Below are 14,494 nucleotides of genomic sequence, written 5' to 3' on the forward strand. Positions count from 1 at the left end.
TTATGATTTGGGCAGAAGACCATACTTTTCATTCATTCAGATAACAGATAAGTATGTCTGCCCATTACTGGAATATGGTGGCTATCAAATCATTGCAACTGGTTTACAGAATGCAGCATTCCTTTTTTTATCTGAAGATGCTAATCCAGAAGCAATCCCAAGAATGTGGGGAAAATTCAAATGCCTACATTACTTTTGCTGAAGATAAACACAGCTGAAACTCAAAATAACATAAAATTAACAAAACCTAGTTTCTTACATTACTAAGACAGCTACTCAAGTCATTTCCATTATCTAATGAAACCTGTTGCTGGTGACAGCCAAAATATAAGTGCTTGATTACCATTGAAAATAATGTTGGGTGAAATAGTCTCTTCAGCATTTCCTGCTTTTCATTATGTGGGTGCATATTTCCTGACAGCAAACAAAGGAGCTTTAAGATGTAAGAATGCCATTGCCTTGCTAAAAACGCTGATTATGCAGTAACTCCACAACATGAGCTATGATGACCATATTCTGAAGCATAGTTTCCTTTGATTCTAGCCATCAAGTATGTTTTTAATGTGCTCACAAATGTTTGCAATATAGTAGAACAGTTTTGACGGTCTGTGGTCATTGTGCTTGCTGCAGCACTGGGTTGCATATCTGCCCTGGCCTTTGATCCAGAAATCTCCTTTTTCTATGGGTACGGGTGTAATCTTAATGTTTAACATGTAACCTGAGGGATATTTGGTAGAAATCTTAGCTCAACCATGAACCAAAATCCAAAATATTCCACCCCCATCTGTAATATAGGGATATAACCACACACCATAAATTATTTAGTGAATTTGTATCCTTTTGCAGAGGCGGAGCTAGCTGCTCAGGCACCTGGAGTGGTGCACATGTTGTGCACCTGGGGGCGGGGGGGCTAGCCCCCCGCAGCCAGCATCCCAGGGGGATGGCGCGCCGATGTCACTCGCCTCAGGGATGACACCCGGGGCGGGCTGCCCCAACCGCACTCTCTTCCTCCACCAGTGTCCTTTTGTCTGTCATGGAAATAGAGGTGGGCAGCATAGGGTTCCCAGGCAGCTTCTCTAGGTACTGGCCAGACTTGAACCCTGTTTAGCTTCAGAAAGGACCCAGAGGTGGCTTGTCCGTTCAGGATACAGAGGCAGGTTTAGGGCAGCATGACCGGTTCTGCCACACAGGGCACTGAGCCTAGGGGGTGCCGCAGGGCAACATAATTATGATGTAGTGAATTGAGCAGAACGCAAGGCGAGAGGCGAGGGAGGGGTTCAATTTTGGGCCTTGCAAAAGGCGCTGTTGAAATTTGAAAGACCAAAGTCCATTCCCGCAGGACCAATTAGTGGATCGTGGCCTGATCCAGATTGCAACAAAAGCACTACCACTATGCAAATATATAGTAAAAGATTAAGAAATGGGTCCCACAATGCAAAGGTTGAAAAGGTTGAAGATAGCTGGTTTAAACTGATCAGAGTAGCACAAGTTAAGCTAAAATCTTCAGTCTCCACTTGTGTGTGAACGTGGAGGAGAAAGGAGGGGAAATACAGAAAAGCCTGAAGCTTTTTTTTCCAGATGATGTATGAATAAGGAAACCATGGTTTCCCATCACACCTTAAACTGACCCTGAGTATTTATAGCACTTTCCCTAACCTTTTCAGTAACCTTGCTGAAAGGTGATTATCAGCCTTACTGCATTGATGTATGTCAAGCACACTGAGCAGTTTAGAAAAGCAGTTTCTAAGAACTGGTATTATTAGTTTGCAGGTCCATTACGTGGCCCAAGGTAAACTTAAATATTCTCACATATACATTTTAAGCATATATATTTTCACACAAGTAAGCTGTATAGATAAGAGACAAAGGGATCTCAGAACAAAGGGATAGTACTGGAAGGAACATATTTCATTATAAATTAATACTGACCAAGAGGTGTCATGGGTATACATGTGGAATAGAAGGGGGTGGGTGGTGGGTGGGAAGAGAAAGTGTGGTTGTTAAAACACTTGCTAGGAGTAATGTAGGAAAAAAGGCTGAAGGTGAAATACCGTAACTTTAACAGCACAGCCAATTGCTATGCAACTTATGACATGGTTGGAAAAACTGCAGATCTTCCTAAACAAAAAAGAGAGAGGCATAAAATTAGATTTATGGACGCCATCTGGGCTGTTCAGTGCCTTTCATAGACATTTGAATTGGGGTTTTACATTTAAACAGTGTGACCCCTTGCCACGTGCATAACAATGTGTTCCAAATCCTACTGGTGTCTTTGATATTTTTGGTAGTTAAACTTGTTATAAACTCACAGTCTTTGGACATGATATGACAAGTTATTAGGCTAAGTTAGCCATATTTTTGTCTGTGAGCCACTGAGAGACATCTAAGAGTGCAAACTTGCTTTGTTTATGTGAAACAAAGTTTTTGTTTGTTTCTGTTGGCTCCTTGATATGATGTTAAACGTTGCTTGACTTGTCCTTGATATGATGTCAAACGTTGCTTGAGCCTGGTGTGGACCACTTGTCTTAATTCTGTAAACTACAGTAGTTCAGGATCCCGTTCTAGCTTTCTATTACAGTACTGTTTACCATGGTGTCATCTAGTCAAACCCCCTGCAATGCAGGAATCTTTTGCCCAACATGGGGCTAGAACCCAACATGGGTTGGAAAGTGAACCAGAGTTATTTTCAGCCTAAGGTAGAGCAAAATAGGTATTTGCTTTGCTTGTACAGTGCAAAGGTATGTGTGTTACAGAAAAATAGTGTGAATGCTTTCCTAAGCAGGCTAAAGATTAACGTAAAATCTCCTTGCCAGGAACAAATACATTTGTCCATGTCCACCAGAGTAGATAATGTATTCTGCATTATGAAAAAATTATCAGGATATTAGTTACTGGGTTTTATTTACAGGTTTTAAATGGGGGGGGGGCTTCTCCTAAAAAAGAAGCAAAAGCCTCAACGCCGTTGTTTTTGTTTTAAACAAGGGCTCCACAGCTGCTGTCCTTGATGCACTCCATGCTGATATCTTCCAGAGAGAACAAAGAAGTGTAGTATATAAACTAGAAAAAGTGCTACAATATGAGTTCACTTCATCATCATTTGATATACAGAAGTACTCACTTTATTTTTGGAAATGTGCAAATCAGATTGTGAGAACTCTTCCACTATATGTGTTAATCATGAGTTACCTTATAGCCAAAATGATATCGTTATATTGACATTGAGAATCTTCACTTTGTACATCAAGGAATAATTCAGAGCCTTCAGTTTTTTCATCCTTTCCATCTGGGTTCCTTATTCTTTAAAAAACAAGGTCCAGAGGAGTTGTACATTAAATTATATTTTTATGTTTTATGTTTTGTTCCAGGGTGACCTGAAAGACTATGAAAATAAAAGCAACTATCTGGACCTAGCTTTTCACTGACTAATACTTTTTCATATTAAAAAGGACTTAGAAATGGGGGGAAATGCAATCTTATTACATAATGAGCTTTGTTCATTATTTATCACATATCATGTGGCTCGGCAATATTGCACTACATAAAGAGAAGACAATTTTTTCAGCTTTCTGAAACTAAAGAGTTTACAGCTTGGTTGATGATGATTCTTGAAGAAATATTACTACATTACTACCTTACTACATTACTATATCACTTGAAGAAATATTGCTGTCGTCCCTTTGAAGATAGGTACCGTAGTTGCATTCCAACTACTAGACCCATTGAAATGAATTAAACAAAGATATTCATGTTCACATATTCATTTCAGTATTTCTACTCTGCTTATGACGAGCATTGGATACAACCCATGGTTACTTACTGTTTTGTAAGTTTCAAAAACAGGTTTGATTGAGAAAACACCTTTTGAAATAATGACTCTTTCCCTGCTTCAGCACTGTATCCCTCCCCCCGCCCCCATAAACTCTGAAATATTTCATAAGATTTATCTTGGGAGATAAGGCTGTGTTCATCACTGCCTTATCTCCATACATATGCTGGGGGTTTTCTTTACTTTATGGTCCGCAGTCTGTGGTGATTGCTAAACTGACAGGAAAGTTCTCTGTGGGGGTTCTGTGGCCAGTAACTTGAAAGGGTCTAGACTGGGAGCTTTAGTGATATCACCTTAAACTCAGAAATGCTTGAGCAGCAGCAGATTGTTTTATTGCTTCCTCTTGGGAATTAGCTGTTTCAGAATGTTGACCAAAAGGGTTGCATAATACTTTGCAAATTGGATGGTGCCTCCTCTATGTCCATGTTGCACACGGAGCAGGATTAATTTCGTTGCCTTCCTTTGATCCTAATATATCCAAAATCATCTGTTACTCATACTGTATCTATTTATTTCTTATCATGCTGAGAATTCCACTGTTATTTCTTAGTATCATGTTGAGAAGGAGGATTCATCACATTTTATTGGAACCACATGTAAAAACTGTACCGTAGCAGTTTAATCCAATAAAACAGAGCACTTTATAGCACACTTAAGGATTCAAAGCACTTCACATAAATTATATCCATAATCAGCCACATATTATGTGGGACTTTTATAAACACGCACCTCACCATTCAGAGCTTCAGTCATCATTTTTACTTAAATGGAATTATGTTATTGGTGTTACTGCCTTCTGCTGAACTCCTTTTAAAATATTAAGATTGAATAATTGTTCAGTTTAAAAAGTTTTTAATGTGTGAATATTCTGAATTAACTGTGCAATCTTAAATATGTATACTTGGAAGTAAACCCCATTTACCGGTAGTTCAATGGAACCTAGGAAAGTGTGAATGGAATTACAACCAGGCACAGAAATCCTAATTATGGGCCAGGAAGGATTGGAGAGATGGAGCCATGGCTACACTACACCAAAAACTCATGCTGGTCAGGATGGAAGCTGGTGGTGGGGCATTTTCTCCCTTCTTTTGTTGCACCATATGGGCTGATGGAGCAGGGAGTCTGGATTGGTCCTCTCTCTGGGAAATATATAATTGTAGGGTCCAGTGGACCCATGTCTATTCCTGCTGTGCCCCCCATTCTTGTAACACTCTGTTTTTGGGACCCTCTGCTTGCTTACCACTGATGGAAACACTTCCTGTCGCCCATGTTTTCAGTGGGTGCAGTATCAAGGTCTCAAGATTATGGCCTCTGTTGGCAATCCTGCACAGTCATAACATATCAGTAGGTCGTCTTTTCATATGACCAAATTGATGTCTGGAGGATGCGAGTTTAACACAGATGTTCCAGTTACAGGTGGGTAGCCGTGTTGGTCTGCCATAGTCAAAACAAAATCGAAAATTCTTTCTAGTAGCACCTTAGAGACCAACTGAGTTTGTTCCTGGTATGAAGTGTGCATACACACGAAAGCTCATACCAGGAACAAACTCAGTTGGTCTCTAAGGTGCTACTAGAAAGAATTTTCGATTTTGTTTTAACACAGATGTGTTTTCCATTCTGCTGTTGGTGAAGGATATTACGATGGTTCTGTGTCATATAAGCACTACTTGCAATTCAAACCATGTACTGCATGAACCTCTAGTTTGCAGCAAACTATGTTGGAATAATCAGGTATTCACCAATTTACTCACATAATTTGTAATCCTTGAGATTTGGAAATACAGCCATAAGCCTCTTTCTGACACCATCCCAGGTAGAATCCTAGGGGATGCAGAGTCTGAAGTGACAAATTTTTTTAATTACAGTAATAAAATACAAGGAGGACAGAATCTATTCTGAGGGTGAAATTAAGCTACACATGGTGGGAATGTATTTGTATCTGTTTGGTGTGGCAAAATAAATGATAATCCAGAGAGACAATCAGATGAGTTCATTGCTAGTTAGATAGCCCCACAATGGTGGGGTAGACAATGTTTTCTTGAAACTGAGGAGAGAGAAAATGATTTATTTGTTGTTGATTGGGTTGATTGGGTTATTTCCCTCCATTATGAAATGTAGATATTCTAAGTGAACTAGCTGAGTTAGTAACTTAGTAGAATTGGTTCTGTAGTATAAGCTTACGTACGGTAAGTTGCTTACCGTGTTTCTCCTAAAATAAGACATAGCCATAAAAGAAGCCATAGGAGGATTTCTATGCATTTGCGAAATATAAGCCGTTCCCCGAAAATAAGCCATACCCCGAAAATAAGCCATAGTGACGCGGCACCTCCCATTAAAACAGCCTGGAGAGGCGTGGCTATGCAGCGTACTGATGTGACGCGGTTAAAATAAGACATCCCCTGAAAATAAGCCATACTGTGTTTTGTTGACGGGAAAAAAATATAAGACGGTGTCTTATTTTAGGAGAAACACGGTAGATGCATACCAAACTAGTTAACTGTGCAGATTGTATGCTAATAGTAAACTCATTCTCTGATTCTGATCCTTATGGAGCCAAAACAGTACCATCCATACACAAGAGGGAAGTACCCTAGTTTGCAGAAGTACTTTTTTTAAGGTAATGAGGGGGATAGCTAATATCCAAGAAAGACAGTATCACCAGTGGCGAAGCTGCATGCTCCGCTACCGGGGGCGGAAAGCAGGTGGGGGCGTGGCACGCACCCCGGGGGCATGGCACGCTGCCTGCAGGGGAGTGGCGCGCATTCTGGGGGCGTGGCGTGCCGCCTGTGGCGCGTATGGGGGTGCGCAGCGCGTGTCTGGGGGGCCGCCGTGATGGCACCCTACCGGAATAGTGGTGCCAGGTGCAGTCTGCTCCCTCCGCACTCCTGTTCCTCCACCAGTGAGTATCACCGAGTAGTAACTAATACTGTAGTCAAACTAGCAGTGTTGTAATTCAAGAACTAATCTCAGGTAACTTGAAAGAATCAGGCAAAACTAAAGGAAGCAGCTTACTTGATGTACAGCAAGACGTTTCAAGATGTGACGTGGCAGATGGAAGAATCCACAGTGCAGATAATAGGGAAGGGATCTGCCCTCACAGGAGTAAGCATGACAAAAACTTGGTATGTCAGATACAAACCACCCTGAAGCCCAGTTGATTAGATGAGAAAGATATCGTAGGACTGCAGTTACAAAAGAACAAGAACCAGCTGGAAATCACCTTTTTCTGAGTCAGCATTTTAAAATGTGATTCAGATGGTGTGGGACAGGAAGCTTTGCATACAATTCTTGTAATTGTTATGACGCTCTAGTGAGACAGTAGTTAAGGATGCTGGCTGATAACTATAGTACATAATAATGTTATTAAAAAGGGAATGTTGAGGTGTTGTCTTTCGGAAATCCTTTTATTATTTTTTTATGAAAATTACAGGTGTTCAGTTATTTTCCTAAATGCTACTTATCAGAGGTTTGTGTGTGCTTCAGTATGCCCATGGATTTTGTAGGCATGTGGAAGAAGAAGAAGAGTTTGGATTTGATATCCCGCTTTTCACTACCCGAAGGAGTCTCAAAGCGGCTTACATTCTCCTTTCCCTTCCTCCCCCACAACAAACACTCTGTGAGGTGAGTGGGGCTGAGAGACTTCAGAGAAGTATGACTAGCCCAAGGTCACCCAGCAGCTGCATGTGGAGGAGCATAGACACGAACCCGGTTCTCCAGATTACGAGTCTACCACTCTTAACCACTACACCACACTGGCTCTCCATGGAAGTCCATGTTAATTTCAGTAGCAGGAGATTTTATAACTACTGTGTACCTTACCTTTCAGTCAAAAATGAGCTTCAAGGAGGCTTTACAACAGAATAGTAAAAGCAATCATAAAACCATGTTGGATCCTTGAATGAAAAGGTGTTTGTACACACATTGGCTTCTCCCGTGGGAATGCTGGTGAGGTGGATAATGCGTTAAAGGTTCTCTGTCCAAAACAGGTCACTGTACTGGGTTGTGACAAACCTGTTCATGCAAAATCGTGAGGTATGACAGGCTGCAACTCATCTTTTGTTATTTCCTCTGAGTAGAGAGTAAATAGTTACTTTTCTCTTTATGATACCTACTTTCTTTGTCCCTCATCCTTATTCCTAATCTTAATAAACCTTATTAATTTGGAATCTAGAGTTTGACTGTATACATTTGGACAAGCCAAGGATTTCCCTGCTGCATGCCAGATAAGTCTTTCATGCTAAACACTTTGACCAAAGAGAGGAAAAGGAAAATGGGCTGGATTCACTCATTGGTGGCTGAGGGATTTGGACAATAGTTGCTCCCTTCCAGATAGAAACCAACTGATATTGACGTTCCCATCAGATATATGGAAGAAAGAAGGATGTTGTCAGAAAGAAAGAAAGAACTCTAAGAGGCTGGGTTTCCCTGCAGGAAATCTGGGTGCACTTTCCATTGACTGATTCAGCCATCCCAAAACAAGGCATATAACCCCATCCATTGAATGCTTATCAAACATCAGTACAGTCATGTAGGATGGGGCAAAGTCCCAAGGAAGATCTTTGTTGTAGTTCTACTCATGGCCGTAGCTAGGGGGTGGTGAGGACGGCCCCCGCCAGGGGCACAAGCACATGGGGGGGTGCAAAACCAGCTAAAATATGTCCATAAATATGTCTATAAATAAGAGATAATTTGTCCTTGTTTGGGGGCGCAATCTGGATGGTTCTGCCAGGGGTGCAAGATCACCTAGCTACTGCTCTGGTTCTACTACCAAATATTCTGCTCTGAGTCTCATAATTTTCAACATTCAGTTTTAATGACGAAGTAAGTGTCACTGATTGAAAAACAAGTAGACAACTCTATGGAAATATTTGTACATGGGAAAATATAGTCTGTGCTAAAAGTGATTTAAGAAAAGACAGGAGCCACTAAAGATAACAAAAAAGTTTAGACTCTTGGAGCATGTGGGAAAAGGGTATTGTTGAAAAAGCAATAACTAATTTTATGGTCTAGCAAGTTTGCTGTTTTTTGGCAAACTGCCCATGTCTCCTTTACTTTAGGTTGTAAGCTGTGACAGAGAAACTGTTATAAGCAGGTATCTACATTGTGTGAAAATCAATACTTGAACACAGGAGAATTTCCATCTCAGATGCATAATAACCCATTGCCTTTTGCCCCTATGTAATGTGGCTGAGTTTCACCCTAATATTTATCTGCAACTGGTTGCTGTTTTTTTTTATTTATAATAATTACCCATTTCAAATAAGACTTTTTATTTTGCCAGTTTTCTTAGTGCTATGTTCTGGGAGCAAAAGCAACAACAAAAAGCTCTTTTATATATGTTGTTTGTAACATTCGAAATCTGGATCTTAATCCAAAACACAACATCCGAATTTAGTGCAAAATGTCTGAATTTAGATACCGGTAGTCATGGTTTATTCAAGGTTGTATTTAAGATGATATTTCCTTAGAGAATGTTGAAAGACGTCTAATATGGTGATTATGGAGCAACTCAATTGATACCAGAAAAGATCCTAGAACAGATAATTACACAGTCAGTCTGTGAGCACTTAGAAAAAGGATTTGATCACTTAGACCCAGTATGGGTTTCTCAAAAACAAGTCATGCCAGACAAATCTCATTTCTTTTTCTTTTTAAATATGAGTTAAAAGTTTGGTGGATCAGGGGATTGCTGTGGGCACATTTCACTAAGGCTTTTGACCATGTCCCCCATTATATTCTTGCAGAGAATCTGGTAAAATGTGGGCTGGATGAAGTAACCGTTAGGTGGATTTGTAGCTGGTTGACTGACTAAACCCAAAAAGTACTCAGTAATGGTTCCTCATCATCCTGGGGGAAAAGTGACAAGTGGAGTGCTACAGGGCTATCCTGGTCCCATTGTTCAACATCTTTATAAACTACTTGGGTGAAGGAATTGAGGGGATGCTCATCAAATTTGCAGGTAACACCAAACTGGGAGGGGTAGCTAATGCTGCAGAAGATAGAATCGGGATTTAAGATAACTTGAACAGATTGGAGAACTGAGCAAAAAACTTAACAAAATGAATTTGTACAGGGGGGTGATTCCAGGGGTCTTCCTAACTTTATGTGATTTTGCCTTGACGTGCGGACCCACAGAACATAACCCCCATGTAAATTGTGGGCCTACTGTCAATGGGAGCTGGAGGCTGAACCCTTTTCTGGTTCACAGTAAGGTCCTGATCTAAGCAGCTGCTTCCACATGCTTCCTCCAACTCCAGCGTAGCCTCAAGTGCGGTTAGATAAGCACTTTGCTGGTGACTGAAGTTTGTGCCTCATTCACTGTCTTCTCCATTCCTGTAGTCCTGGGGGAGATCAGGGTAGTGGTGACTGAGACTAGCTAGGGACCTGGCAGCTGCCGTGATGACTTACAGTCCTGGAACCAGAATGCCCAAATCTGGCTCAGGGGGAAAAATAGTATTTGGTAAGCTGCTGGAGAATCCTGCTATCTTTGCTCCTCTCCTGAGGAGACCTCAGGTTTTGTGGTCCAAGCAGGGCTGAGCCTTAATATAGGTAACTGACTGATTATATCTTTCTTCAATAACTTGCATGGATTTTATTATTTTTCCACTAATTTTAAATTCAGAATATTTGGGCATGGAGAATTGTGTTGAAAATAAGTGTTTTGATATAACATTGAGAGTTCTCCAGAATGGATTTTTCATGTCTTCTTGAAAATTCTCACATCTCTATCAAAGTCGCCTACCACTTCTTTTTAAAAGAATTTATATTACCAAAATTTCAGTTCATTCATTGTATTTTAGTTTGGCATTTACTTAAGCGTCCTTGACCCTAAACAAGTGAAGTGCAAGCTGACTGAACTTAAAGCAAATAAGTGAGATTTCCTTTTCACATACTGTATTTAGGATTGGTTGTTACTATGCCAGGTATGACTTATATTCAAGGTCAAATGGTCTTAAACATCTGCATGTTTCCTCTTATCAGGTAGCATTGTTTTTTCCTGTGGGAACTTCTTTCTTTTTTGGACAAAATGGCACAGCTGAGTAATCAAAGGAATACAAATCAAAGACAACTTCACATCGTTGTGTAAAAGGATAGGGAAAGGTTTAAAAAACAAAACAAAAACCTACACAGCTTCCTTGTTTAGTTTAGCACTTGGTCGTCTGTCTTACTCTCTTGTTTTCTCCGAGTCTTGATTGGTATTTTTTTAAATCTTGTTAGGCCTCTTTCAGCAAAGACGAAAGCACAGGAAATGGCCATGGATAGGATTTAAAAGCCAATTAATTCATTTGCAGTTTCTCTTATTCAAGTATACACCTCGCAGTTGCAAGTTGTTTACATTGGGCCACCAATCTAAACTCTTTAATTGGGACACACATTTTGTTTAGGCTGAGGTCACAGAAAGATTATGGCAACAGTATCTTGTTCAAAACTTGGAGGAAAAGCAAGCAAGCCCTCTTCAGATATCCCAGGGGCACTCTTGCCTTTAAAGTGGGGGCAAAGCACTGTGGTGGCAGATTCCAGCCTTATTGTACCATTTGTTTACATGTCTGAACCATACTTATGTGTGTACAGACCTAGAGGGCAAAGAAAGTAGTGCATATGTAGGCGCAATGTAGCATGTATGGTGAATGGGACGTGCTGTGCTCCCCTAGCTTGCATGTGTTCACATATGTGTATGTGGTACATGGCTTGTGTGAGCCTTGTGTGTGTGCATGGCGCGTAGTCACCACTCCTTTGGCCTTTCTTGGCAGATAGTCATCCCTTTTTCTATTGCTTACAGTGGTACCTCGGGTTAAGAACTTAATTCGTTCTGGAGGGTCCGTTCTTAACCTGAAACTGTTCTTAACCTGAAGCACCACTTTAGCTAATGGGACCTGCTGCTGCACCGCCAGAGCACAATTTCTGTTCTTATCCTGAAACAAAGTTCTTAACCTGAAGCGTTATTTCTGGGTTATCAGAGTCTGTAACCTGAAGCGTATGTAACCTGAGGTACCACTGTACTTTAACAAGGCTGTTATTTGGTAACCGATGCTAAAGGCGCAATCCTAACCCTAGATCTTCTGGGATGATTGAGTGAGGATGTGGCAGGATCCTCAGCTACAGGTTCTCAGCATAGCCAGACTTTGTCTGCTTAAGTTCTCAACCCAGGTCAGCCAGAGACATGATGGTATAACTCACAAATCCTGGCTCATTGAGCTAATCCATCTGAGCCAAGACTTCTGGAATTTACACTAGCATAAGCCCTGAAAAATGGGTGTTCCAGGGGAGCGGAGAGATGGGACCGATAGGGAGATTTATGCTTGATCCTAACAGTTCATCTCAGATGCATGACCTGCAAATCCAGTGGAACATACACAGGCAAAAAGGGTGGTGTATATCAAACTCTATTTCCAGTTTTCCATCTGCCCTACTTCTGCTGCCTCATCTGGCAGTAACCCCACTCCTGAACAAAGTTTGGAACTGGCATACTTAACACAGACTTAATTTAAAATGGCACAGATTACATTGGCTTCTCATATTTAGAATTGCTTCCTAATTGAGTTAATGTAGGACATGTTGCTTTAAGGCTAAGCACATTTAAGAAATCAACCCAGTGGTAACAGAAAACTGAAAAATGTGGGGAGCCCTCTCTGGTATCATCAAATGGCTTCTAAAGGCACCAGTAAAATAAAGGTGTAAAGTATTGAGGAAAAACTATTATAATTATTAAATGACCTTCTCTTTACTCTTTAGGTTTATTTCCTGCCATTTTAAACCTTGCTAGCAATGCTCATATCAGCACCAATGCTACTTGCGGTGAAAAGGGCCCTGAGATGTTTTGTAAACTCGTGGAGCATGTTCCAGGTCGGCCCCTACGCAATGCGCAGTGTCGGATCTGTGACCACAATAGTGCAAATTCCAAAGGCAAGTTCATTACTTTATACTTTTTCTGACTATGGTATTCAGCTGGTTCAAGAATGCAACTGGTTTAGCCACGTGAATACTGTAATCCAAAGTAATCCCAGTGGAAGCAGTGGGGACTAAAACAAAATTCTGTTTTTTAAAATTTCATTGTGTTATTTTTGTCTGGAATGCATTTATGTTCTTTGTGAAAGTTTTATTGTATCTGAATTTATGTTGTGCTTGTCCATATTACTCTCCCCCACCCCCAAAACATAAGAAGAAACAGAACAAAGGCACATCTGGGCTAGCATACTTATATCAGGGTGGCCAACTAGATGTCTATGGGGAGTGTAAAAATAGGAGATGACTATAACAGCACTCTCCCCTCTTGTGCCCCCCAGAATCTGGTACTCAGAGGCATATAACCTCCAATATTGGAGGTAGTATTTATTTATTTGTACAAATTAAGGTCGGTGGCTCGAATCCCCACGACGGCGCAACAGGTGAGCTCCTGTTGCTCGGTCCCAGCTCCTGCCAACCTAGCAGTTCGAAAGCATGCCAGTGCAAATAGGTAAATAGGTACCGCTTCGGCGGGAAGGTAAATGGCGTTTCCATGCACTGCTCTGGTTTTGCCAGAAGCAGCTTAGTCATGCTGGTCATGTGACCCGGAAAATCTGTCTGTGGACAAACGCCAGCTCCCTTGGCCAGTAATGAGCGCCACAACCCCAGAGTCATTCGCGACTGGATTTAACTGTCAGGGGTCCTTTACCTTTATTTATTTATTTGTACAAATTTATATACCACTTATTCTTGTACACACACACACACAATTTATCATAAAAATACCGGTGGTGGGCAACAAATGAAATAAATTGCCCACAGCAGAACAGCAGAATAAGAACAGCAGAAACCCACTTTTAAAGATCTGACTCACATATCAGGGGAAACTAGCTCATAGCCACCATGGGCTCATAGTACATGATCTGTGTACTTTACTAGTAAGATGGTAATCATGATAAACGAAAACAGCAAAAGTGGAGGGGGAAGAGGGGAAACGTGATCTTAATTTGTTTTTGCTTATTTTAGAACAACACCCTATCTCAAATGCTATAGATGGTACTAATAACTGGTGGCAAAGTCCTAGCATTCAGAATGGAAGACAATACCATTGGATAACCATAACTCTGGATTTAAGACAGGCAAGTAACAACTGTATAAAAGTATGTAGCTTTGGTTTGTTGCATGAGCAAATAATTTCTACTTATCTTTGGTTTATAGAAAGTACAGTAGAGAGAGGTTAAGGGAGGGGGGACTGGGAGTTTGGGTTTTGGGGGTTTTTTTTAACTCCAAAATGGTTGTCTGTCTTTCTTACACTTCCTAATGCATTACTTAATGAAGTATACTCAGACACAGAACTTAAAAGCATGGACTGTGCCTGGAAAGAGCGGGGAAAAGGTGTTGGTAAGTCCTTACTGCTGCACCAGAACAAGGGGTGGACCGTATAAGTGTATTTGACTTCCTGCAGCACATGCATTTCACATCAGAGCATAGGTTGTACTGGTGTGTGCATTGAAATTTCCCTTCCTCCCTTCCCCATACCCCATCTGATCTGTAGGATACCCACCCCTCTGGAGTAAATTTTGGGGGTGTATGGGGACAGCAGGGGAGAGGAGAAGAATGGTCTGATGCACAGGCAGGATGCCACAATAGGGATATCACTCTAAATGAGTACTTGGATGATTCCTTATTTATTACAGTGACTTTCGCTGGAAAAAACAGTAATTA

The 14,494-nt window shown here is 40.9% G+C and overlaps 1 protein-coding gene across 1 annotated transcript in view; it reads left to right on the forward strand.

Moving 5' to 3' along the window:
- The window catches only part of LAMA1 (laminin subunit alpha 1), an 87,721-nt gene that overhangs the window by 4,848 nt on the left and 68,379 nt on the right, over positions 1–14,494 (forward strand). Inside the window, exons 2-3 of the mRNA XM_033154935.1 lie at positions 12,560–12,730; positions 13,796–13,908. Coding sequence (XP_033010826.1) covers positions 12,560–12,730; positions 13,796–13,908 — 284 coding nt within the window. The remainder of the gene's footprint in view (positions 1–12,559; positions 12,731–13,795; positions 13,909–14,494) is intronic.

Source organism: Lacerta agilis, chromosome 7 (assembly GCF_009819535.1).
Source record: "Lacerta agilis isolate rLacAgi1 chromosome 7, rLacAgi1.pri, whole genome shotgun sequence".
NCBI classification, from domain to species: Eukaryota; Metazoa; Chordata; class Lepidosauria; order Squamata; family Lacertidae; genus Lacerta; species Lacerta agilis.